The sequence below is a fragment of the Propithecus coquereli genome, unplaced genomic scaffold, assembly GCF_000956105.1.
Source record: "Propithecus coquereli isolate 6110/MARCELLA unplaced genomic scaffold, Pcoq_1.0 Scaffold1, whole genome shotgun sequence".
Taxonomy (NCBI): domain Eukaryota; kingdom Metazoa; phylum Chordata; class Mammalia; order Primates; family Indriidae; genus Propithecus; species Propithecus coquereli.
Window position 1 is genome coordinate 17,760,149 of NW_012133857.1, and position 24,154 is coordinate 17,784,302.

The window sequence follows — 24,154 nt, forward strand, 5'->3', positions numbered from 1 at the left end:
AGAGTGGAGAAATTTTAAAACCATAATGTAAATGATATTGTAATTAGTCAAAGTTCATGTAAGGTGACAGGGATAGCTGACAAGCCGGTTGAAGCCAATTCTCAGCCCCTTTAGTTTAAGATCATTTACTTTAACACCTGCACCCAATCTTCAGGCCCCTGCATCTGGTCTCAGCCCTGTCTCCCAGTCTCCTATTCTAACAATAAGGTTGAGAAACTCTGACCTGGGAGAACATTTTAAAAAACCATTACAAATGCAAAAGCCTGCAGGGGCCACTTAGGAGACATAAGTAACTGGCTAATTGGACATGCCCAGTCCTGTCTAAAAGGGAGCAGCAGCTATTTGGATCCAGCGGCTTGTTGTTACGTGGGACCTGTGACACATGCACCTAGGTGGCCCACTCTTCCTTTTTCAAATCAAAACTCCAGATTTTAATGTGAAAATACTCATTGTTTAAATGTTGGCAACTAATTCTATTATATTTTTAAATGCTATACCAGTCAGACAAGACATATCTGGAAGTGCAATGTATACAGCAGGCCATAAGTTTACGACCTCCCCAAAACACTGAGGGTGACTTCCCAGCATTGAGCCAATAGTATTAGGTATTAAGAACAAGGTGTTGGAGCCAGACTGCCTGGGTTGAAATCCAAGGATCTCTTTCATCTTGGGAAAGTCGGGCAACCTCTCTCTGCCTCTGCTCCCTCTGTCTTTAAAATGAGATTTAAACAGCACTGACCCCACGCTGACTTGGATTAGCCCTCAGACTTACTCTAGCATCCCTTTCCGCATAACCTTTGTCTCCTACTTAACATTTGTTGAGCTTTTACTATGTAGCGGAACCTACTCTGGGTACTCCATAAATGTTAGTTCATTTTATCTTCACAACAACCCTGAGAAGTAGGTAGTAATACTCTCTCTCATTTTAAAGACAAAGGGCTCAGAGGCAGAGAGAGGTTGCGCGACTTTCCCAAGGGGAAGGTGGCACTGGGGTTTCAACCCGGCAGTCTGGCTCCAACACCTTCGTTCTTAACGGCTAAGCTGGGCTGCCCTGTAGGACCGAGGACCCCAACACCCAAGCCAGCCGCAGCCCAGTACTTAGAAACCAGGCCACGCATCACCACCCGAGCTCCGCCTCCCAGCCCACCCCTTGCCCCTTCCCCACCCTGGCTGTGGAAGCATTGTCTTCCCTGAAACCAGTCCCTGGTGTCAAAAAGGTTGGGGACCGCTGCTGTAGAAGATGCCACATCTCCATACTCTGCACAGTGAAACTCACAAGGGACGTCTCTCACTCATCGGTCAACCCAGCAAGTAACAGCTCACCTCTGTGGTCAGCCTGTAACTCCCACTTGGAAATTAAAGCTGTGATTTTCCAACTGGGGGTGACTTTGCTCCCCAGGGCACATTTGACAATGTCTGGAGACGTTTTTGGTTCTCATAAATGGAAGGATATTATCGGTTTCTAGTGGGTAAAGGCCAGGGATACTGTAAAACATCACATAGGACAAATTCTCACAACAAAGAATTATCCAGCCCAAAATATTATTAGTGCCAAGGTTGAGAAACTCTAAAAACCTCACTGGCAATTGTTGTAAGATTTAAAAAAAAAAAAGCAACCAGCAGAATATTCTGGGTGATTTGGTCTGTTCTTCAGCTTGAACATTGTTTTATTTCTCTCTTAAAATCACTTTGTCTTTCTTCCCTTGCCCTGAAATTTCATGGTAATCCCATCTCATTGTGCTAAATGCCTAATCTCTTAGTACAACTCTTACGTATTAGCAGCAACAGAGCAGATAAGAAATGGAAAAATTAGCAATAGGCAAAAGAAAAAGGAGCATTAAAGTACAAAATAAATCATCGAGATTCAACCATAATCATCATCTACATACCTGAAATGTATGTGTTTTTCTGGATGCCTTAACCATAATCCATGCTGGCATCAAACTTTGATGAACACTCTCTCTGCTAAACACACACACGTGACTGCACTGAATTTCATAAATGATTTTAATAGAAAAGTACAAGATATGAACAAAAATAAATAATCTTTATCTCATTTCTAGCCCAGCAAATTGTACACTGCATATTAAAATGGTCTAAGATGCAATTTTCCTCCATTTTTTTTGCTTTCGAAATACTCAGACAGCATTTTAATTCAATCTTCTAGATTCAAACTGATACAATTTTTAAAAAGTCATACCAACCTTTAATTATTCTGTATCCATTTTTTAAAGTTTTCTAACAAGATAATGTTTCACTAAAATAAAATATTATCCAATCATCAGATTTAAGTGTAAAGTTTGTGTGAACAGGTAAATTAGAAGATCTCTTTTCTAAGTTTTAATTCCTATGTTACTGAATGTTTCCCAAATTAAAAATTCAGTTCATCATCTTACTTTCAAAACATGGCATCTCCTTTTCACCATTCCATAGAGAGAGAAGACTAGAAAATATTTCTTAAAAAAATAAATATTTTAAAAGTATAGTTTACAGTGATGATGCAGTATTTTAGACCTGTGCCTTCGTGCATGTTTGCATTAAATATATGCTTCAAGTTATAAGTACCTTTTCTATCTATCTCTCTATATACTTATATTGTGGACCACTCAGTCTTTGGGTATTGTTTTTGCTAATGATCTCCTGGAGTTAGCTAGTACTAGTCTCTTATTTGGATACTTATCCTGCTACAGCATCATATTTGATAATTCCAGTGGCTTGAATAATGTTTTATAAAAACAAATTGAAAATTGGTATTTGCAAAATTGCCTGAAAAAAGAATTTGGGTAAGCTACTAGCACATATGCGGTGCCAGTCTCGGGAGGTCAGAAGCTCAAAGAAATGAACAGAAAAACTGGAATAAAACTTAAAACAATCTGTTTAGTTGAGCCCATAATGACTATTTTGAACATGGCTATGTTTGCCGCTGCCTATATATAAATTTTTTGTTAATTTTCCTGTATTGGGAAGATCTTGAATGCACTCCAGGATGAGAAGGAAAAATATGCTGATGCTGCTAAATTGAGTATATGTTTTTGCAATAAAGAACACTGGTCAATATACAACTGAGGAAAAACTGAAACAGATGTGAGTCCTAGAACCACAAGCTTTTGAATTTGCCCAGAAATGCTATTTTAAACACTCTATATGTTGGTCTACTGTTTTTTTGTGGAATAATGCATTCTTGGCATCCTTAAAAGGTTTCAATATGTTACAAGGTTATCCGGAAAGAAAGAAAGCAAAGGGCTAATGTATCAATCTGTGCAGCACTGTCCAGATTTCCATGCACATTTTTGTAAAGCAAAAGAATTTGTATTAATTGCACTTAACGCAACGAACATTTAGTTTCCAATGAGTTTTCATTCTCTGCCGACTGAGGCTTTCTTTTTATAAAAACTGCTTTCAAAGGGCATAGAGACACCACACGTGGTCCACAGTAAATTCAAATAGAGAGGTGCAATAGTTGCAGTGGTAAACACAAAAATACATTTTTGGGAACTAAAAATCTGGTCATGGATAAAAGCATGCGCCTTTTCGTTCTTCTCTGGGCTGTTACAACAGCAACACGCTCTAAAACAATTAAGTTACATGCATAATGCTAAAAGAATGTGAGCAATCCTATAACCAGCTTTAAGCCATCTGCTTGATTTCTTTTTTTTGAGGAACATCTATAGGAAAAGAGAATTCCCCTTTTGTTCCGTTACGTATAGAAACCTTTTGAAGCTTCCAAATAGTTTGGTTTTGGTAAAATTCTCCACTCTTCTATTATTTTGACATGTAGTCATCCTAAACTATCCCTCATGGTTTCTCCAAAAATCTCCACATGAATTATCTGAAGGACAACTGAAACCACTTACCAATATACAAGTAACATTTTATTTTATATTCTATCTTCCATTTGGCGTAAGCCTTTCGATGTTTGTTTTTTTAAACCAGTGAAATATACAAATCACACAAGACAGAAATATGTACATTAAAAGTACAGGATAAAGGCCACAGAAGATATACATAATATCTGAATGACACGTAGAATATTTTACATTAAATAGTTTCTTTTAAAAGCTAGGATTGTTAAACTCAACTCTCTTCATAAACATGAATCACTAAAAAGGAACAAAATCTGATTCCGCAAATAAAAAAAGTACTTCATGGTTTTTGTATAATAAAAACCAAAAAAGTGACATTTTTGACTAATTAGTGCTTTTTACTTTCTAGATCTTTTGCTTGCAATTCACTGCAACTGAGGGGAAGTGAATATCCTTGTGCAATAAATTAAGAGCCACAGTTGGCTGAGGTGATATGAAGGGCCCCAAGCCTATGAAGGGTACAAGAGATGTGTATCTTTCCAAACTTTTAAAACAATGTAAGTCTGAGATAAGAATATATTTGATGACACATTTTGGAAAGAGGTGTCCCTGTTTAAAAAAAAACTTTTTAAACTAGCTATCTATATAGTGGGCTGGATTTTCCTTAGGGACGCAAATAAGTACTACCAAATCTACTAGGCACTAGTTTCCACTCTGCAGAATGAACTAAGAAAAGAGAAACATTGCTGATGCTTCTGAATTTTGAATATCTCTTAATGTCCATGTCTATGACGAACAAGTAATGCCCTCTCCACAAAGTGTACAGAAATGGAGATTAGAGAAAAGGGGGTAAGGTGGAAAAGATAAAGAAATCTTCAAACCAACATGCATTTCAGTGAGTCAGAACTTCAAGCTTCCTCGGAAACAAGGTTGCTTCGTCATGCTCAAGGTATGATCACAGCAAGGCCACAGCCCAAGCTCAAGACTCAAAAAATTCTTGGAAAACTCCCAGTTGGATTGCAGTGAAGGACGACAATGCTCTAGACAGAGAAATAACCCCAGAGTAAACTGTAAATCTAAATCACTGGCTGCACTGAGATATTATTATATTTATATTTATATATATGTATATATATATATATGTTATGTACAAAAGACTTTGAGATATCAGGCACCATTAAACCACATTTCCCCCCTTATAAATGCAACTGTTCAAGTACACTAGGAACAGTTTTAGGGTACACCTGCAGTATAATAAGAAAAGCTTGAGTGGATAGTCTAAACACAGGATCATAATAGTGAAACACTGTAACACCTCTGTGAACTCCATTAGCCAAGTAATGTCATTAAAACATAAAACTACTGCTCCTCAAAATAAAAGTTTGAGAAAAAAAAAATCCCTAAGTAGCGAATTGTTTTCCAAGCAGAGCTCCTAACGTTTCATTTCCTGTCCTACAACCAAAGGGGACCCAATGGAGCCGCCATTTGGAAACATGGCCAGCATCACATCACAGCACCGAGGAATCAGAGGGGTCGGGGTCAAGGAGGAAGGTGGATTTCACTGTTTTTTCCTCAAATAGCTTTTCTGCTGTGGTGCAGTGCTGAACTGCATGCAATTACCTTGTCATTTGGGCTGAGAATCTGTGAATGGAATTCTTGTACCATTTTCATTATTATCATTTATTAACCAAGTATCCGTAAGAAAATCACGATATTTTCCTTTATATTCAAGCCATCTCCCCCCTCCCAAACAAAAAGTCTAGTGTCCAGAATCATCTGGGGATCCTTTTTCCATCTGAAATCCTTATTTCTGTAACAGCTTCAAATCACCATCATCTTAATTACAGGAGTTTTAAATTTTTTAATTTCTGGGGACTTTCCTCCTCGTTCTCCAAGTTTCTACTAGAATAGGACCATCTGCAGATGGAGTATTTGAAAACAATGAGACACAAGAGATATCTTTTTCTTTGAGGATATGAGATTCTTGCCCTTACATTTTATCATTTTGAGAATGTAAAAAGCAGGCTGACAGCCCCTGAGAAAGGTCTTGTTTTTTGTTTTTTGGCTGTTTTTCTCGAGACCTTTTTATCTTGCACCAGAGCATTTACAATTCATTTTGGGCACAGAAACCAAATCATGCATAGATCTGCACCACCCTCTTTCAACTGGATCCTACCCTCCCATATGACCCCACATTTGAGAGAAAGAAAATGTATTTCTTTACCTTCTGGATGTGTACTACGTCCACACAGCTAAGTTAGGTATGTGTTATTTCCCCTCATCCCATACTATCAAAAGGCGGCTTGTATTATCTTTTCAAAGATCCACACAATAAATACTTTTCTTGGTTCCCACCCCCCATTATTGCCAAATAATAATTATAATATTAATAATAAACCACAGAGTTCTTAAATGGTAACAGAAAAAATGGTTCCGGTTGCAACTGTGGGAGTAAAATAAAACATATTAAAAAAAAAAAAAAAAAGGAAAACCAGAATCACTGTACTTTCTATAAATAAGTGGGTCCTGGGAGCGGAGTTGGGTGCCAGAGGGGCGCCCACTATTTGCACACGAACTGGTCCACGATCTCTGTGCACTTCTTGCACTTGACATAGCAGCACCAGTGGAACTTGCAGTGGCAGCGCTCGGTCTGCACGGTCTTGAACTGGTCGTAGCCGCGGCCGCAGCACATGAGCTCGCAGCCATCCATGCCCTCCGACGTCTTGTTGCACAGGCGGCCCTGCGTGCCCAGCGAGCCCGTGCTCTCGTTGCGCACGCAGTAGTCGGGGCTGGGGTCGATGTAGACCAGGTCCTGCGTGGTGGGCGAGTTGAAGCGGCTGTTGACCTGCACCAACTTGCCCCGGCTGTTGAGCCGCATGGCCGCAGCACTGTCGTACTTTTCCTTCAGGGCGTCGCCCACCTTGCGGAAGTCCGCCAGCTGCAGCCAGCACGTCTTGAGGCTGCATGAGCCAGACACCCCGTGGCACTTACAGGCCACATCAGCCAGGTTGTACACCGTCTGTGGGGAAACAGGGACAGTCAGTGTACAGATTCATGGAGGAGGCGAGATGCAAGCATGGGCTCCCTTAGCAAAGCTCTTCCCGACCTTCGCGATGGAGCTATGTTCACCGGCTGAATTAAGGGCTGTGCTATTTCCCCTTCATTCTCCACTACGAGAAGTCTTAAGTTGTCTTCTTTAAAAACTCTTCCAAATAAATACATTTGGAGCCCCCTCATATTACATCATCGTCAACAACCACCACAGAGTTTCGAATGGGAACAGGAAAAAAATCGTCCCACTGCTTCTTTTTTACAGGCACATTAGCAGCAACACGTGAACACTCAACCCACAAGGTTGTTCACAAGGCATTACCTGAATTATCTTTGCAACCAGCTATGAGGGAAGTGCAGTTATCATCCCCATTTCACGGAGAAGGAAAGTGAGGCCCAGAGAGATGAGCAACCCAACCACTGGGAAGTAGGGGTGCGAGGATTTGAACCCAAGCAGTCAGACTCCACACCCATGCTCAGAGACTTGCCCATGGCCACACAGCTGGTAAGTGTAGCATTGGGAGGGGGTCTAGCCCCAGAGGGATGGGATTCAAATCTAACCCACTACTATCAATACTATTATTGCTATGCACCAGGAACTATCACAAGAGCCCTCACATTCTTGGTCTCACCCCTCTAGGCCAAGTACACCCAGCCTGGAGCCAGGCAACATGGATTCTGTTCCTAACTTTTCCCTTGAATTCAGACAACTGGCTGTACCTTTCAGAGCCTCTGTGTTCTATCTGTGAAGTGGACTCTGATGGAACCGACCTCCCAGCACTCTTATAAAGATAAAATTAGGGGAGACATGGAAAGCACTTGGCACCCGGCACACACTCAGTAAATCTGGTCTTTCTCCAGGGTGATGAGGGCTTGGTGTCTGGGCCCTTGCCCAGTCACCTCCCAGTAGCAATGCCCATGGGTCTGGCCCCAGAGCACTGTGCCCAGCAGTCTGGGAGGTGGTGGTTGCCTATTTATAGTCCTTCCTTCCCACAGTTCCTTATGCCAGTGACCTTCCAGAGTCCACATGCTGGAGAGCGCCTGTCAGAAACCTGGAGGCACTTCTACCCAGGACAGCTACCTTCCTCCTCCAGGGATCCCTAAGGGACTTTCTTTCACAAGGGGACAAAGTATACTCTCTTGGCATGAAAAGTTTCAGGCACTCAGCTAGTCTGAGGAAGGGTTTTGCAAACGTATTTAACCTTTGCTCCCCTTTGAGAAAAATTAAAAAGCTAATACCCTGAGTAAATTCTAACAAAATTTCCTGGTGCAGTGCCCAACTTTCCACCCTTAATTCCCACCATCCTAGACACTAACTTTCTTCTATGTAACCTCACCCACTAGGATCCAAACTCAGCTCACTGCTCCAATGATAAAATTTACCCCCCAAAATCTCACTATTAAAAAAACGCAGATTTTAAATGAAATTGTAACATTAAAGGTGCTTTTCAAACTCCCCAAAATCTCCTCTTGCCACTTGGAAGTCCCTTGAGCCTCTCTCCTTGGTAGCCAAGCCCCTGATGATTTCTCAACATAAGAGAAGTCTAAGAAAGTCCCAAAGATGAGGACAGTCCCAGATATGAGCACATCCCTGGATAAGACCCAGAAGAGTCAGCCACCTCTCTCTGTCCTGCAGGTATTTCTGGTCTGAGGCGCCGGACACAACATATGCACAAAGTCAAGTGATGTGTCCCTGATGAGGGTGGGGGCGAGGTCTCACAGGCTTCCAGAGAGAATGTGGCTGAACCCCCATTACGTGGCTCTGGGTCTGTCACAGTCAGGAGAGAGAGTAAACCCTTGCTGCAGGCACCAGGGTAGTGGAAGGCCCGAGAAAGGGAAGGTCACACTCCCTTGGGAGCAATTATCTGACCCCTCAGGGTAGCACAGGCAAAATTCTACAGAGTTTAGTCCTTCTCAGACACCCCCAAATGTTTAACATCAAATCTGAGAAGAAGATAAGTTAGTTGGAATTATCTACGCAATCTTTGACTTCTCTATATCCTCTGCTGATAATGTTTAGTAGGTATTTATCAAGCACTTACTATAGCCGACACTAAACTAAGACCCTAGACTAAATGAAATCGTTATTTTGTAGGTCAAAAAGAATCAAGTGTTGGCAACTTCATATGGTTCGACCTACTATATGATCTCATTTAGTCCTCACAATAAGCCCAAGTGGTAGTTATTGCCGCGGCCATTTAATAGACATGGAAATGTGGGAACGAGGCTCTGAAACAGAAAACAATAGACAGCACTGGATTCTAACCTAGATTTCTCCAATTCCAAAACCTCCAGCTCTTCGCTCGCCCCTAAGCTGTGATGCATGGTTTAATAAAATGCACCTAGGCTTATATTTCAATCTATTAATTTTCTTCCATGTCACTAAGTGGTCCTCTAGTCCTCAGTTTCCCAATCTTTCAAATGAGGGTGTGGGGCCAGAGGGTTCTAAGTCTCCTTCCCGTTCTCTATGGTTTACTCTGTGATTATCTTCCTTCTCCCTCACCCCAAAATACAGAAGAGTCAAATCTCTGACCAGAAAGTTCCTGGCACCTACCTTGGGTTCTGTGAAAAAATAATGGCCCTGGTTTTCAATGCTGCCAAAGTTAAGAAAAGTTTTCACCCCTTCATTTTAAAGCAGCCATAAAGTGCCATGTGTTTAACCGCAGGAAGAAAAGGTCTTTTTAACTATTGAGAAGTAGCTTTTCATATCCCTACCAGGGGAAGGAAAAAGCGGGAACCGGGAGACTCGAGAGGGCTGCAAAGACCGTCCTCTCTGGGCACTCCTGTTGCTCTCCCTTCTCTCCAGAGCCACCCTGTGATTGGCCTGATGGTCAGACCTATAAAATTCCACACCACTAAAAGTGCTGTCGTTTTCCTAGAAAAGCCCTTTTAAAAAAAAACAAACCCTCAGTCCATGAGGCGTGCTATCTAATGACAGAGAGGGGCAGGGAGGAAAAAAAGGAGGGAAAAGAGAAGGCCTGAAAGCTGGGGTGAGGGCTTTCTCAGCTGGGCACCTACTGGGACAAATAGCTCTGTCTTCCAAATTGAAACCCAACCACAAACATGTTCCACGGAGGAGGGAGAAAGTTATTGACGTTTTCATTTCAGAGCTCCGCTAGCCAATGGCACTGGGGACTACTTCAAAAGGCAGGGAAAGACCTTTCTCAGGCAACTGCTGGAGCATCTTGGCTGGGGGGCCATGGTGCGATGATGCACCCCAAGAACTCTTTCTGGGCTGCGCATCCCTCCCCAGGAAGGCCTGCATGTAAGCAGGACTATTCTAGAGAAAGAGACGATGGGGAGAGTGAGAGAGAGAGGGACAGAGAAGAGACAGGCAGGGAAGGAAGAAAGGAAGGGAAGAGAGAGAAAGAAAGAGGGACCGGGAGAGAGATGGCAAAGACAGGAAGACAGGGACAGAAAGAGAGGGTCAGAGGAGAGACGCAGAGAGAGACACAGAGACAGGACCACAGAGAGCAACAGGGAGACACAGGAGGTGGCCGGGGGCAAAGGGAGGGGCAGACGGGCGGGGGCAGAGACGGTGGCACTCACCCGGCGGCCCGCCTCGTTATTGTGCAGGTTCATGAGGATGCGCGCGCTCTCGTACGAGCCCTTGGCGTGGATGCGCTCCCGCTCGCGCGCGTCCACGAACTCCTTGGCGAAGCGGTAGCCGTAGTCAATGTTGTCGCCGCAGCCGCCCCAGAGCCAGTCCCGCGGCAGGTCCTTGGGGCGCGCGGCGCGGCTGCAGCCGCAGGTGGACAGCTCGCCCTCGCGGCACGCGCGGCTCATGGCGTTCACCACCCCCGCGGCGCTCACCGCGTACGTGAAGGCCGTCTCGCGGCTGCCTGCGGGCGAGGACGCGGGGTCACCGGGCTGCCTGCCCCACGCCCCAGGCCTGGGCCCCCTGGGGCGGGGGCAGGGAGAGCCCCCCTACACACTTGCTGCGCAGCCCTCTCAGGGGCCGGGGACCCCTCCCCGGTGGGGACCAAGGAGGACGGCATCCCTAACACACACCCAGGCCCGGGCCCACCTTGAGGGGAAGCCAAGAGAGATTCTCGCCCCCCAAACACACAGAAGCAGCAAACAACAAAGGAGTAGCGGAGTCCTGATATCATTGCTCTGACATTCAGAGCCTAAGGCAGGATTCTAAGCAGTGCAGGATTGATTTTCTCCACAACTCTTTTGAAAATGGTCAAAACTTCGTATTTCCAAAAATGCACATGAAAGAAGTCATTGAAGGAAAACTCAGAATCTGGGTAGATTTCCTTGCACTTATTTTAATGTTTGGTATTATTTTCATTTCAATTACATATAGGGCAGGATCGTAGAATTTGCTAGGCTTAGAGACTCTGAAAGTCTCGGGCCCGAATCTGAGCAAGACACTGCCAGCAGCCGCACCAGTTTCTGCCACACTAGTTTTTGCCTTGCAGCCCCCTCTCTTTTGGCAGTTGTAACCTCTCCTCCCTCTTCCCTCGTGCACACAAAGTCTGTCTGAGGCTCTTCACTTTCCCAGAGGTCAATTCTAAACCAGTTCATAGACAGTTACAAATGAAACTCGCCTCTTCTTAAATTCCAAGCTGATTGGCCTGATACTTCTCATTCAAGAATGTCTACTTTAAAAACAGCCTTCTGTCTTTTAATGCCATTTCTGCAACCACCCATGCCCACTCCCCCAGAGATAAAACGATCCTTTGCCTCAAAGTGTCAGAATGACAGCAAGAAGGAAAAAAGCACAACCTAGGAAAAAAGGAAAAAAAAAAAAACATTTTCTCCTTCCTCAAAACTTGTAAAGAATATCTCCCTGTGAAACAGTTATCGGAGCCATATTTGTAAGGAGAAAAACAGAAGCAATCATAGATTACCCTAACCCTACTTGTACATGGAGACATTTCTTCATATAACAAGAAGCCGCTTAATAAAAGTGTTGTACTATGAGAAAGAAAGGGTTAAGCCCCTGCCAGGGGAAACTGGGTGTAGGGGTGGGATGAGGGGGCCCTCACTTTCCTCAACTGTAAAATAAGGGTATTGAACTAGATGCCTAGGAAATAAAGGCCCCTTCTGGTGCTGAAATCCCTGTACCAGAATCAGTTTCTCCTATGCTTACTTTGAGAGCTTGCTAACAATCTTTTTGTGGGGGAGAGGGTTGGAGGAGCACAAGAACAGCTGACAACAGGACTGGGCCCCAACCAGAGGGTCATTCTGCAGGAGGATGGAGGTGTCATTTTAAGCAGCCAGCAAGCCACTCTCTCTTGGATTTCTGCTACACGCAGCCATTTGTAGTACCCCCTTCGAGGAACTTTGATGGTTCTGATTTACCATAGACCCTCCCTTTCCCAAATTTTAAAAATGAATGACTTGAGGAGGGTGCTGGTGGTTGGCAAGACCATCCGGAGAACTCCTGTGGTGCCTCATACCTATCTAGCTCTAACTGGAGAGGCAGAGAAGGTCGGGGGAGCAGAAAGGAAGGAGGAGAACACAGAGCTTCTAGGGAGTTATCTGAGGATTAACACTGACAATACAGAAAATGCTGTGGCCCTGGATGGGAGACTTGTAGGATAAAAAGGTTGTAGCTAGAGGAAGAAGAGATAAAACGATCCTCAGGGGACAGAGGAAAATAAGATACTGTCCTTTGAGTATACAGAGCATAGAAGGGCTTTTATACGAAACACAAATAATGCTGTTTTTTTCATAAGTCTATCTTGAGCATTTCCTTTTTTGCCTCAGAATATAAACCTGGTAGAACTCTCTAAGTTAATTGGTCACTGCACTAAAACGTCAGTTTGAAAAGTATTCTTTGGCTGATAGCCTGAGGATACAGTCTTTCGGGTTGGAATATCACGGGTTCAGTTAGGTTTCCCTCTGTGAAAAATCTACATCCACTTGGATCCCCACAGCCCTTAAAAATGGTGCCTTCCTTACATATCTTTTCACAGCACGGAAACAAAGAAGAGACAGACGGAGACAAAAGCTGGAAGGAAAGGGTAGCATGATGAAAAATGAGAAAGTTTCCAAAATGAAGAGTGGGCCCTTCATGAGGCAATTGTGCACGGTGACTCCAAGGCAATCAGCACCTTAGAAAAATGAGTTAAGGAGGGGGCCGGAGGTGGCAGCTTGAGTTTCTCAGACACTGGCCCCATCTCAGGGTCAGATTCTCACAGACAAGAACTACTCTCAATGTCCTGGTGTTCCAAGAGCTCTGGGGTGGGCACACATACACCCTTTGGCATCAAAGGTGGTACAAATTTTCCCTTAGCTCATTCTTTTCAAACATACCCATAAGCAGAAAAGTGAAAGCAAAGTACCTATCCCTCTGTTAGAGTTGGGTCCATGTTCCTCTTCATAAAAATCTATTCTGTTTTTACTTCCCTCCATCTCTTTTGAAAAGAAGTACAAAACAGAAGACCCCATCAGCATCCCACCACAAGCCACCCAGCAGTGACTTTCTGCTCTGAGACACCAAGCACTTGGGGGACCTTTGGCAGAGAGGATGAGGCCTGTGTGCTCACATCCCCAGGACATCAGCTGACTTGATGATAGTATCTACCTCTTAGCCTCCACCAGAGGCTGTCAGGAGGTACCACTCCCACCCACTTCCCATCAGCCCAGACAGTAACACCACACAGCTGAGGAGTGGAGCGTGTACTTTCGGGGGACAATTAAACATAGGCCTCTGTACCAAGGGCTCTGCTTATTCCCTGAGGAAGCAGGCTTTTTGACTCTTAGACCACATTTAAAATAAATCTCCAGCAGCACTCAAATTCACTTAGCAAATGATAGCTTATTCTGAACATTTTGGCCCAAAACAGGCTGTGTATGAAGATGGGAAGAGGATCTTAAAGCTGTGTGTGAGTGACTACACAGAAAAACATTCCAACTGCTGTTTTCCTTCCTAATTACCATCAGAGGTGTATGATTTTTGCTAACTCATATATATGTGAAAAAGTAGTCCCACAGTCTGAGAGGAAGGCAGTTTAGAAGGAACAGATAAGGAGGGGGAAAAAGCTGACAACATACCATTCTGAGACAGTTTTTAAAAAGCTTTAGATCATTCACAGCAGCAAAATGCAGGAGAATTAAATCTCTAATACACCCCCAGTTAACTACATAGGACATCCCATATTCAGGGAAAACTCCTGTGTTCCTGAAGCTTAACCCCTATATTCACATCCCAGTCTATACATTAGCACATTTTAATCATTAACAGAAAGGACAAAGCCCTATGAAACTTTGCAGGCTGAGGCTACAGGCCGCCTTCCCATTCAATCAGAGGAACGGCTTCTAGTGTTGTATTATTATAGTTTATGAAGCCGCTTGGCTGAAATATCTACTGACAACTGTTTTTTGTTCTCAATGAATGCAATTTTCAGGGTTTTTTTTTTTTTTTGAAAGTATTTTATCCATCCTTGACGGATATTAAGCCAACTTTTATCTTCAGTTAATTGCTTTGATAAATTGCTTCTTATTTTAGAAGTCACCATAGGCATATTAATTATAAGGACTTGTTTGCATAAAAGTAAATAAACCTAAAATATTCACACTAGAAAACACACATAGGAGCATATCTGTCAAATATCCTACACTATTTAAACCAAACCAGAGGTAAATGGATTTTTCAAAATCTTTGACTCTAGCCCAGTTTAAATGTCACCTCCTCCTTAAATGGAGTAACAAGTTCAACGACATATTTAAAATTTAAGAATTGGACTATGAGCAATATACAATTTTTTTTTTAAGTTTCTAGGTTGAGACCCCAAGTATGTGCTTTTTAATCAACCACCAAAATCACAAATGTAAATTGGATCACTTTTAATTAAAATTCTTTCTGGAACTAAAGATAATGCTTTTAACATATATATCTTTATAGTCTCAGGAAATATCTACATTAGGAAAATTAAAACCTTGTTCACTTCCAACGTACCCAGGGCTCTGAAAGATGATAATTTTTAGTTTGATACTTGGGCCATTTGAATTGTGGCTTAAGAAACTTCTAACAGACAAGAGTTTTGAAGATTAAAAGGGTATAAATGACTCGGCTTCCCCCACAAACTTACGAGAAACCAAAATAAGTGTTCTGCTTCTATTTTAAACAAAATGCTTTATGGAAGAATTAAGTGTTCAGAAAAATGAAGGTATCTGTGACATGCCCCTCCTGATTTGATTAAAGAAGTCTAAAACTTGTAATCAGGTGAGGGGACAGGAATTAACATTAATGGCTATAATGACAAAAATCCCTAAGCCATCACCCAAGCTGGAAGGTGCCCTCCTTATCAAGTATATAAGTAAACACTAAAGACTTTTTCTAGGAAAAAAGTTAATATATATTTTAAAATATGTTAAATGATTTCCTACCTATCTGCATAACCCTGCCAAAAACAGAGGTGTTATCCACGGTACTGCAGTTCCACCTTCGATGTCGGAATTGATACTGGCATTCTTTGATGCCTGTCTTCGCGCCTTCTCCGATGTACTGCATGTGGTCCTGATATAAGTGGCACAGTTTCTTCTGTCCTTGAGAAAGTCCTGCCAGTTGGCTGCAGAGAGGCTGTGCTCCTATGATATATACTTCTGACATCTGAACAGGGTTATTCATACCTAGCGACCTGCAAAGGGGGGGAGATGTGCATTCAAGATTTACGTGGACTTTCGAGGTGGGCCCCCAGAAAGCATGTCAGCAATACATAGTTTTAAGCACACAGATGCTTTTTCTCTCCTGCCTTCTTCATGACAAAGTATGAGAAGGGCTTCATAAAACTCCTCTGTTTAAACTCCACTCAGAAAACGGAGGTATTGTGCAGTCCCCATCCTGCCATCTGGCTCCTCAGTTAGCGTTTTCACTTCCTTGCCCCTGTTGCTGCCATATACCTGAAGCAATTATTTCCAAAATCCACTCGGAAAAGGGGGAAACAGTGGTTTTGGGGATGGGCCTCTGACATTAGAGAAAGTGACTCACTTTGCCCCACAAATTAGACCGATCTGCTTGGAAAACATATGAACGCCGAAAGTAGACACAATTAGACACGGGTGGGAGATAGCAGCTCCTTTTGACTGATGGAAGAACAGAGGGACAAGTATACAGACTGAAGAAAATTGACCATGTTTCTGGACATTTTAAAAGGTCTCCTTATGTAATTGTAAGGGACCCAAGACAGGCTATCCAGTGAACAGAAGTCATGTTTGACAGTCAGAAAAATGCTATTCATTTACAGGGAAAAAATATCCAGAACGCCGTCAAAAATAATCCTCTGGATATATTGCAGTCTATCTACAAGGCCCCTCCCAGAAAGAAACCCCCATTTAGAGACATTTAAGTTAACCTCCTTTTGATCAAATTTCAAGCCCAAATACTTCTCCACTTGGAGTTTAGCTGTCCTCCTAGAACTCTGCCTACTTCAGACTCTGTAGGTTAATAACCTCAAGTGACAGAAAATAAAAGTTGAAACTCACTTTTACTACCTAGAGGTGGCAAAAAGTAAATTTTATAGATGGGCTTACAATTATTATAGAAGTGAATTTCTGTTCCCTTTTATTACATGATGTACTACAAGCACACATCTGAACAAGGGCCTCATAGAAAAAGGCCTAGATTTATAGGTACCCATTCCCTATGGAGCTGAAGATAAGCTTTACAATACTAGCAAATTATCATAAAAGAAAATTTTGACTTAAAAAGACACATAAATAAAATATTTTGCATACGTATGTATTAGATAAATGCACCCACATTCACTGTTAAGCTTTAAATATTGCAGCAGCATACAAACGAATCTGTACCCAAAAAAAAGAAAAGAAAAATATGCACATAGAATGAACTTACCACCAAGAATTGGCTTCTATTACAACCTGGGCGAAGGAGAAAAATATGGCCAAAGCCATTAGGAAGAACTTGGAAGACATTGCACTTCCAGCCGTCCCCAAAGCAACTCCTGGGCTTAATATTTCAATGGACTTCTGGAGAGGGAAGAAAGGAGCAGATGTTTATTGCCTCTCAGATAATTTTCAAGCATACAAGTTTAAACAACGGAAGCATCCGGGGTCTCTCAAGTTTACTGTTGATTGACTGCGCTTCTCCTCCGAGAGTTTTTTGATGGCAAGATATAGGCAGTTGCTTTTTCCAAATTAATCCACCCACGCAACCTCACCAGGAAATCTGATTTCGCTGGGATCCTGTGCGCGGGGCACGCCAGCGATTACAAACATGTCTCAGTGCTGTTGAGTCAAAGCCCTGGTGCCAGGCGCTGCCTCCTTCCTGCTTGCTCGAGTCCCGCACCCCCTTGCTCCCCTCTAGTTCGCGCTGTGCTGGGTCCCTCCTCGGTAATTCACTCGGGAACCCGCTGCCACCCTCGTCCTCTCCCCGACCTGGGCCGAGCAACAAGTGGAGCCAGAATTAATTCCATGGGCGAGAGGAGCGCGAAGGCGAGTGCAGCGCTCCGCCGGCGGCTGCGGAGGAGGCGGGGTGGCCAGCGCGGGGGTGGAGGGTGGGGGCAGGACGCAGGAGGGAAGGGCAGGGGATGGGGGCGAGGCCCGCGGGACCAACGCGCGGGAGAGTGCCCAGCTGGGAAATGCAACTCCGAATTAACATCGTATGTTTCATAATCAGTTTACGGGCCGATTTGGGGAAAGCCATTTCCAGATGGGGAAGAGCAGCCGGGTTTCCTTTAGGACGCTCTTCAGCCAGATTGGGGCGGGGAGAAGGAGATGGGGCGCCTAGGGGATAATGGAGAGAGAGATCTGCTCTCCCAACCAAGAAAACCGGAAAAGAGTGCCCCCCCCCCCGCGCTCCGCCTGCGGCCTCCTCCTCGGAGTGAGGAGGGGTGGAATCCCAGAGGAAGGAAGGGAGTCTGGGTCCCACTGACCCAGGAGAGGATCCCTTCCCTGTCCTCCCCACAGCTTTCTCCCAAATTCTGATTTTCCACTCTCCCTCCCACCCCCACGCCTGGCAGCTGTCTCGGAGGGAGGAGACGGTAAGCCAAGGGGGACTCCAGTTTCCCTTGGTCCCGATCTGGAGTTGTCAGCCACTTCGCCATCGCGGCACTGCGAGCTTGGCTTTGAACACTGCCACCCCGCCTCCAGCCCGGCCTCTCCAACCCAACTCAGACTCGGTTCCATCAGTCCTGAAAGGTTGGGGTGCCGGGCGAGGCCAGGGCCGGGGTTGCGGAAGAGTTCCCCGGGCGAAGTCAGAGATGCGCTGGCTCCCGAGCCCAGCTGGGCCCCTGGATTCCAGAGAGCAGGGGGCCCCGGGCGGCGAAGTTTGCCTTCCTGAAGTATTTCGGGGGCAGGAGTCGGCCTGGACGCTTCCGCTGCCGTTCCTCCCCACTGGTGACTTCTCCACCTGCAGGCGGCGGCGGAGCTAGGCGGTGGCGGGTGCGGGTGGGAGGAGCGGGTTTCCAAAATCCCGCTTCCCATCTCTGGTAAGTGTAACCCTGCCGCGCTCGTCTCCTTCAGCCCATAAGGGAGCCCCTTCCTCAAAAAAGGAAAGAAAGGTGAGCCTCTTCCAGCGGGCAGCCCCCTGGACCAGGCCTGGAACCTGCGCCGTAAAAGGGACAGAGGGAACCCGGGCAGCCGTGGAAACGCTAAGGGGCTCACGAGCGTGCCACGGCTTTTCCCTGCGAGCCGCCCCTTTGGCCCTGACAGGGCTTCTCGGAGAGGAAATGCTTATGTGGTCCCCAGCGCCAGCTAACCAGGGCTCCGCGCCCTTGGCCCAGTTGTCCCCAAAGCGCTGCAAAGCTGGGGGTGCATCCCAGAGAATGGAAATCTGGGGTTTCCCCAACTTTGGAGGGAGAAGGCTGTCTCGCTCCCCACCCCCGCCCGAAGTGTCAAGTTTCCTCCAGGGGAGGGGGTGGGCTGCAAGATCTGCCTTCGCGCAGGGCCCAGGCTGCAAAAGCAACTCTCCCCAACGGCGGCCGACGCCGCGCGCACACGTTCACACACACACCGTGCACATTTACACACTCACATGCGTGCACAGGCACACGCGCTCCGACGTGCTTCCCAGTCGGCAGCCCAGATCGCCGCCGGCCGCGCGCACTTCGGAGCTTCGCTGCGGGCGGGGCGCACGGGGCGGGGCGCCGGCAGCGGAGAAATTGATAACAGATTCGGCGGATTACAGCGGATCTCTTTGTTAGAGCCGAAACCACACAAACCGAACCCATTCCCGGCCCGACGCCCCCAGGCAGAGTCCACCAGTTCCCAGAGCCCGGGGCCAACTGGGAGTGGGGCCAACCGGTCTCTGCAACTCGGGTCTCCCTGGGTCCAGGGTAGAGGTAGGCGGAGGTGTCCCAAAGGGGATCGGCCAGGAGAGCCCCACGAGTCGCGTCTCCACTTAACCTCGCGCGCTTGCCCGGAAACACCTTGGCCTTCTTCCATCCTGGTGCAACCCAGAAAAGGCCTCCTAAGTTTGACAGACTCAAGGAACCCACAGCGTACTCACTAATAAATACATCGGTACTGTAGGGTAAAACATCCCCGCCTGTTTACCGAGAGATCTGATCCGAAAGACAGTGCGAAATGAGACCTCTCAGGAGACAGTCACACCAGGGGTAAAACGAAAGTTCTGGGCAGAAGCTGAATTTCCCGAAGAGCGAGCTAAATATTTTCCAATACTTTCGGGACCCAGGGAAGCCAACTCTTTAAGGACCTGGGAATCTCTTCCTCCGGCGTCTCAGGGAGGAGGGCTGGGGGCATTTGAGAGGTTCAGCTCAGGGGAGGGGTGAAGTGGGGGGAGGGCGTTCTCATGCCCTCGTTTTCAATCCTGAGCAGCTCAGTGGTGAGGCTACCTTTATTACATCTCTCCCCCCACAGCCTTCGCGTTGGGTGAAAGGTGTTCCTAGTCCTTTACCAACTGCAGTGTGGGCCACGGGTGATGAGGGGTGAGAGAGAGGAAACCTCAGGAGTAAAGCTGCTCAGAGGACGTTCGGGGGCCACGGGGAGCATCAGGGGCGCGCACGCAAACCCATGCAGCACCCAGGTCCTTGGCAGGCGGCCACTTAAGAGAAATGACGAGAAGGCCCGGCAGAGACCCTGGGCCCTCGCCACTCAGGATAGGCATCCCCTCTGCTAGACTCTCTTCGTCTAGGGCCCGGGTCTCTGGGAGTGGAAATGATGAGGGACGCCAACTAGGCGGAAGAAGAGTTTGACCCAGACTCGTGGCGGCGAAAAAGAGAATAGGAAACTCCAAGAAGAATCTCCTCCGCTCTTGGTGGAAAATAAACTGATTTTCCCGCGTGGATCTCTCCCTAAAGCAAGGAACGAGATGGAGAAACTAGCGGGAGAAAAACTCTGTTGCCGCCACAAACCTAGGACGTCCTTCCCCGGCGTGCGCAGGGAGCAGCAGGAGGGCCGGCCGAGGCCGGTAGGAGTTCCGCTCTGGGGGAGCAGACGAAGGAGCCATTGCTCACCACGCCTCGCGCCTGGGCACAAGGGAGCCGCGGCCGCCCCACGCTGCGGGTGTGTATCCACAGCGCTGTGTGCGCAGAGCAGGGGCGGGGGTGGAGGGAATGGCCAGATAGAGAGGGCGAAGGTGGCTCCTGGAGCCAGAATCAGTGCAAGGAACGTGAACAGCCTCTGGCCGCGCTGGCCTCGCAACCGACGGCAGCTCCTCGAACAGAGAGAGGCTCCAAGGGAAGAATGGCCTGGCCTGGTTCTCGTCTGCTTCCTGCCCCCATCGAGCCCCGACAGAGGGCTCTCCAGACACCAAGACAGACCCACACACAGCACTTACACCTTTTCACACAGGACGTCTAACTGTCTTGGCACAGGCTCAACTTTGTCCAGAGATGGCGCAGTGTTGGTGAACGCAGAAAGACAATTATAGTCCCACCTCCACTCTTTAAAGGTAGTTTCACCCCCCAATTTTTAATAGACAAAGAAACTGAAGCCGACAGAGAGAAAGCGACTCTTGTCCTCAACCGCAGAGAGAACTGGTGAGACGGCTGAGGCCAGACCTGAGGCCTCCTAAGGCGACACTCTCCTTCCTATGCGCAGGAGAAGAGGTACCAACCCTGCGTCCAGTTAGCCGAGCCCCATTTGCTGGGTCAGACCCGTGGCCCCTTCCGTATCGCAGCGGCGTCGCAGTGAAGCCAGTCCTCTGGGGGCCTCTGAGGGGCCCTGCTGGGAGAGTGGGTTCTGGTGGTCGGGAGGGATGAACCGAGCAGAGGTGGGGGGGGAGCAGCTGCCCGCCCACCCCAAAGACCCGCGACTCACAGGCGTCCTACCTCAAGGCGGCCAACAGGGGGCAGCCGGCACCGCACCACGGGGCAGGAAAGGCAGCGGGTACGGCGCCGAGTTGTGCGCGCACAGGGCTAACCCCTTGTGCTCCAGAGAGCTCGGGGGAGGGGAGGAGAAGACCAGGGACTCTTGGCTGGGCCTCCTGGGGAGGGTCTTACGTGGAGAAGGTCGGAGGTGGGGGTGGGGGTGAGAAACTCAGGCCAGCAGGCACAAGACCCGAGAACAACTGATCCTTGACTCCTGTCTACACACACGCAGGGCAAGGATCCACACGCTCGGACACACACACCGCATTCGTCCGCCCCGCAGTTCGCTGCGCACTCCAAGCATTGCCCCCTCGGCAGAGGCTGTCTAGAAACTAATCTCCGCATCTGGTTCAGCAGTGAACGTGCAAATGTTGGCGGGAGGGCGGGGGCTGAGGAGGTGAGATCCCACTACAGGGCCCAAGTTACTTCCAAGCAGCGAGTTGTCCATTTAAAGAGAGACGAGAGAGAGGGGGCCCCCGATGCCAGACAGGGATCGGAAAGTAAAACAGGCCGTGGAGTCTCCAGATTTGGGTTTTAAGAAAAAAACTTTTGGGGGGAGGGAAGAGGGGTTGTTTGCTTTTAAGAAACATCTTAATTCCAATTCCAACCTTGTTCTCTAGGAAACTGAAAATGGGAAAGACCAAGAAAAATGGAAATAAGGATCGAAGTTTGGAGGACAGATAAGAAAAGTTGTTTAGAAAACAGCAAGTTATATAGCAGGAAGAAACGTTAACTTTCCGTAAAAGTGAACTCTCAGTGACCCTCGGAGTGTGTGACTCGGCTTTAACATACAACTGACAATTAAAACAAACACGAGTTCGCAAACTGGCCCCCGCCCGCTCTCCCAGCGCAGAGGCCCAAGTGTTTCTAAAGGACAAGGCAGACTCCGCTCAGGGGGTCGGGAGCGCTCTTCCCGCGAGCAGGATTAGAGCCACTACCACTACTACTCCCCGCCCCCACCACTGCTGCAAAGTGCCTGAGCTCACTCAGTGGCCGCTAATAATGCTAATAACGCGACCCAGCTCCCCGCGCCGGGGTGCGCGCTGGCCCCCCGCCAGGCACTCTTAAAGGCACAGGGGCCTGCCTCGCTCGGTTCACCCGGCCCGGACCAGCCTGCAACCTGGCCTCGGTCGAGGGGGGAGGGGGAAGTGCGTTGCTCTGGGGTGGTTGGCCCCTAGTCTCTCTGCCAGTTCTTCCAACCAAGGAGTCCCTTTCCCCTTTCCGAGGCCCGGCCACACACCCTCCTGGTGCCTGCGCAGTGGGCGCTTGGTAAATATTTGTTGAATTGAATCATTATCCTGTTACTGAAATATACATAGTAAATTGCACTCGAGGTTCTCGGAGTACAAGGAAAGTCGTCCGAGAACCGCACTCAGTTTTCTGCCATCGTTCTTCCCGACTTTTTCTCCAAAGTCTAAAAGGTGCAGAACGGTTTGTGCGACGAGAATAGACCTCCTGGGACGCTGAGGCAGTGCATCAGGGGTGGGGGACGAAGGGGTAGGGGTCCCTGCCGGCGACGCTGGAGTTCCAGCTTCTTGAGGCGGTTGGAGAAATGGAGGGATAGGAAGAAGTGGAGGGAACTCAGTTAACTTCCAAAGGAAAAAAAAAGTAACGAAAAAAAGTGCCGAGCCGCGGTAGCGCTCCGAACACCTACCTTCATGGCGAGGGGGAGGGGGCAGGGGGAGGAAGTCGCCACCCCTGCGAGGGCAGCCGAGGAATCCGAGCGGAGCGGCCGGGTTAAGCCTGGGGGGACGATCGGGAGCAGGGCTGCGAAGTCCTCCGAGGCGCGCCGGGCGGGCGCAGTGAACCGGAGCCGAAGCGGGCACTGGCGCCCCGGCCTGGGCTCCCGAGTTGGGGCAGCGCTGGGATGCGCCCAGGAACTGAGGGGGCTCCGAAGCGCGCAGACAGGCAGCAAGAGCAGGGCCCGGCCAGGGCGCAATTGGGGAGCCGCGGGTCCAGCGAAGGCGCGCAGGCGACTGTTCCACGGCGAGGCGCTCCCTTTCCAACGTCCATCAGCGACGGCGGTAATTAGGGCTTTCCAACCCCAAATGTGGGCGTGATTGTGCAAAAGACTTTACAACAAATAATAAAAAAATTCTTCACAAGAGGGTGAAAAAAAAAAGCCCCACTACTCAACTCTGGCCTGGGGCGGGGGAAGGGGGGCGATCCGTGCGCCCAGGTGCCCCCAGTTCATTCACACCACAGATCCTGCAAACTCTGGACGGCTCACGCCTTCTGATCTCCAGCTCCTCCTCTGCGGGTCTGTGGCCGAAACGTCTGCTTCCAGCCGCTGATCCTGCAGCCTCGAGTTAGTGTGGACGTCTGTGTACACACAGACACACACCCAAACACACACACCCCCACTGCAGCTTTGGGCCACAGAACAATCAGGCGCGCATGCCTTTTTCTCCGGGAGATGCCGCTGGAAACGCACGAGTCGCCATCTGAGCTGCAAGAGTCAGCGCCAAATTTTGTCCTTTCATTTTAGAGTTTGGCAAAAATGGGGCGCTAAAAGGATGAAAGTCGCCCCGGAACTTTTTGCTGTGTGGTAGGTTGAGGTGGCGACGGGCGACTGCCCCGGGGGAGATGCTAGCTCCCCCTCTCTTTACCCCCTTCTTTTTCTCCGGGTTAATCTCCCTCTTTCCCCCGCCTTTCCTGGGCGAAGGGCGAAGAAGAGAGAGGGCACCGCAGGCGCGGGGCTGGGGAAGGGCGAGAGCTCGGGGCTCTGCGGCGGCGACTCAGCTCCGGCGGTCCATGGCCAGCGAGGCTGCCCACCTCCTCGTTCGGCGCCCCGGTCCGAGGGGCGGGAGAGCGGGCAGCGGGCGGTCCCCAGCACAGTGGCGGCGGCGGAAGGGCTTGCTGGGCAGCTGCCGCACCGAACCAGGCTCTGGGCGACGGAGGCGGCGCCGTGGAGCTTGCAGCAGATTTCCCCGCGATCCTGTGCCCCGCAGACAGACAGACTGACCGCTGGGACCGCGTCCCCCCCCACCCACCCCCCGGCCCTTCTGGCCAACTGCCTTACTCTCTCCCTCCCTCTCTCCGGACTCCTCTTTC

At 48.1% G+C, this 24,154-nt stretch overlaps 1 protein-coding gene across 2 annotated transcripts; it reads right to left on the reverse strand.

The window, feature by feature from the left end:
* Window positions 1–1,992: 1,992 nt before the first annotated feature.
* WNT5A (wingless-type MMTV integration site family, member 5A) lies at window positions 1,993–23,414 on the reverse strand. 2 transcript variants are annotated; one of them, XM_012644595.1, is made up of 5 exons: window positions 22,755–23,414; window positions 16,666–16,799; window positions 15,201–15,451; window positions 10,404–10,696; window positions 1,993–6,822 (listed from the first exon to the last, which is right to left on the reverse strand). In XM_012644595.1, exons 1-5 carry the CDS (start codon window positions 22,758–22,760, stop codon window positions 6,364–6,366), a joined length of 1,143 nt encoding a protein of 380 aa, XP_012500049.1. In that variant the 5' UTR covers window positions 22,761–23,414; the 3' UTR covers window positions 1,993–6,363. The 2 variants fall into 2 exon arrangements, with proteins under 2 accessions (XP_012500049.1, XP_012500117.1); XM_012644663.1 differs by lacking the exon at window positions 22,755–23,414 and adding an exon at window positions 17,208–17,269.
* Between the last annotated feature and the right edge of the window lie 740 nt (window positions 23,415–24,154).

Coding starts and splice junctions, on each gene's coding strand:
- WNT5A (XM_012644595.1), bottom strand. Junction 10,697..15,200: donor TGGCAGGGTTATGCAGATAG/GTAGGAAATCAT, acceptor CCTCGCCCGCAG/GCAGCCGCGAGACGGCCTTC. Junction 6,823..10,403: donor ATAACGAGGCGGGCCGCCGG/GTGAGTGCCACC, acceptor GTTTCCCCACAG/ACGGTGTACAACCTGGCTGA.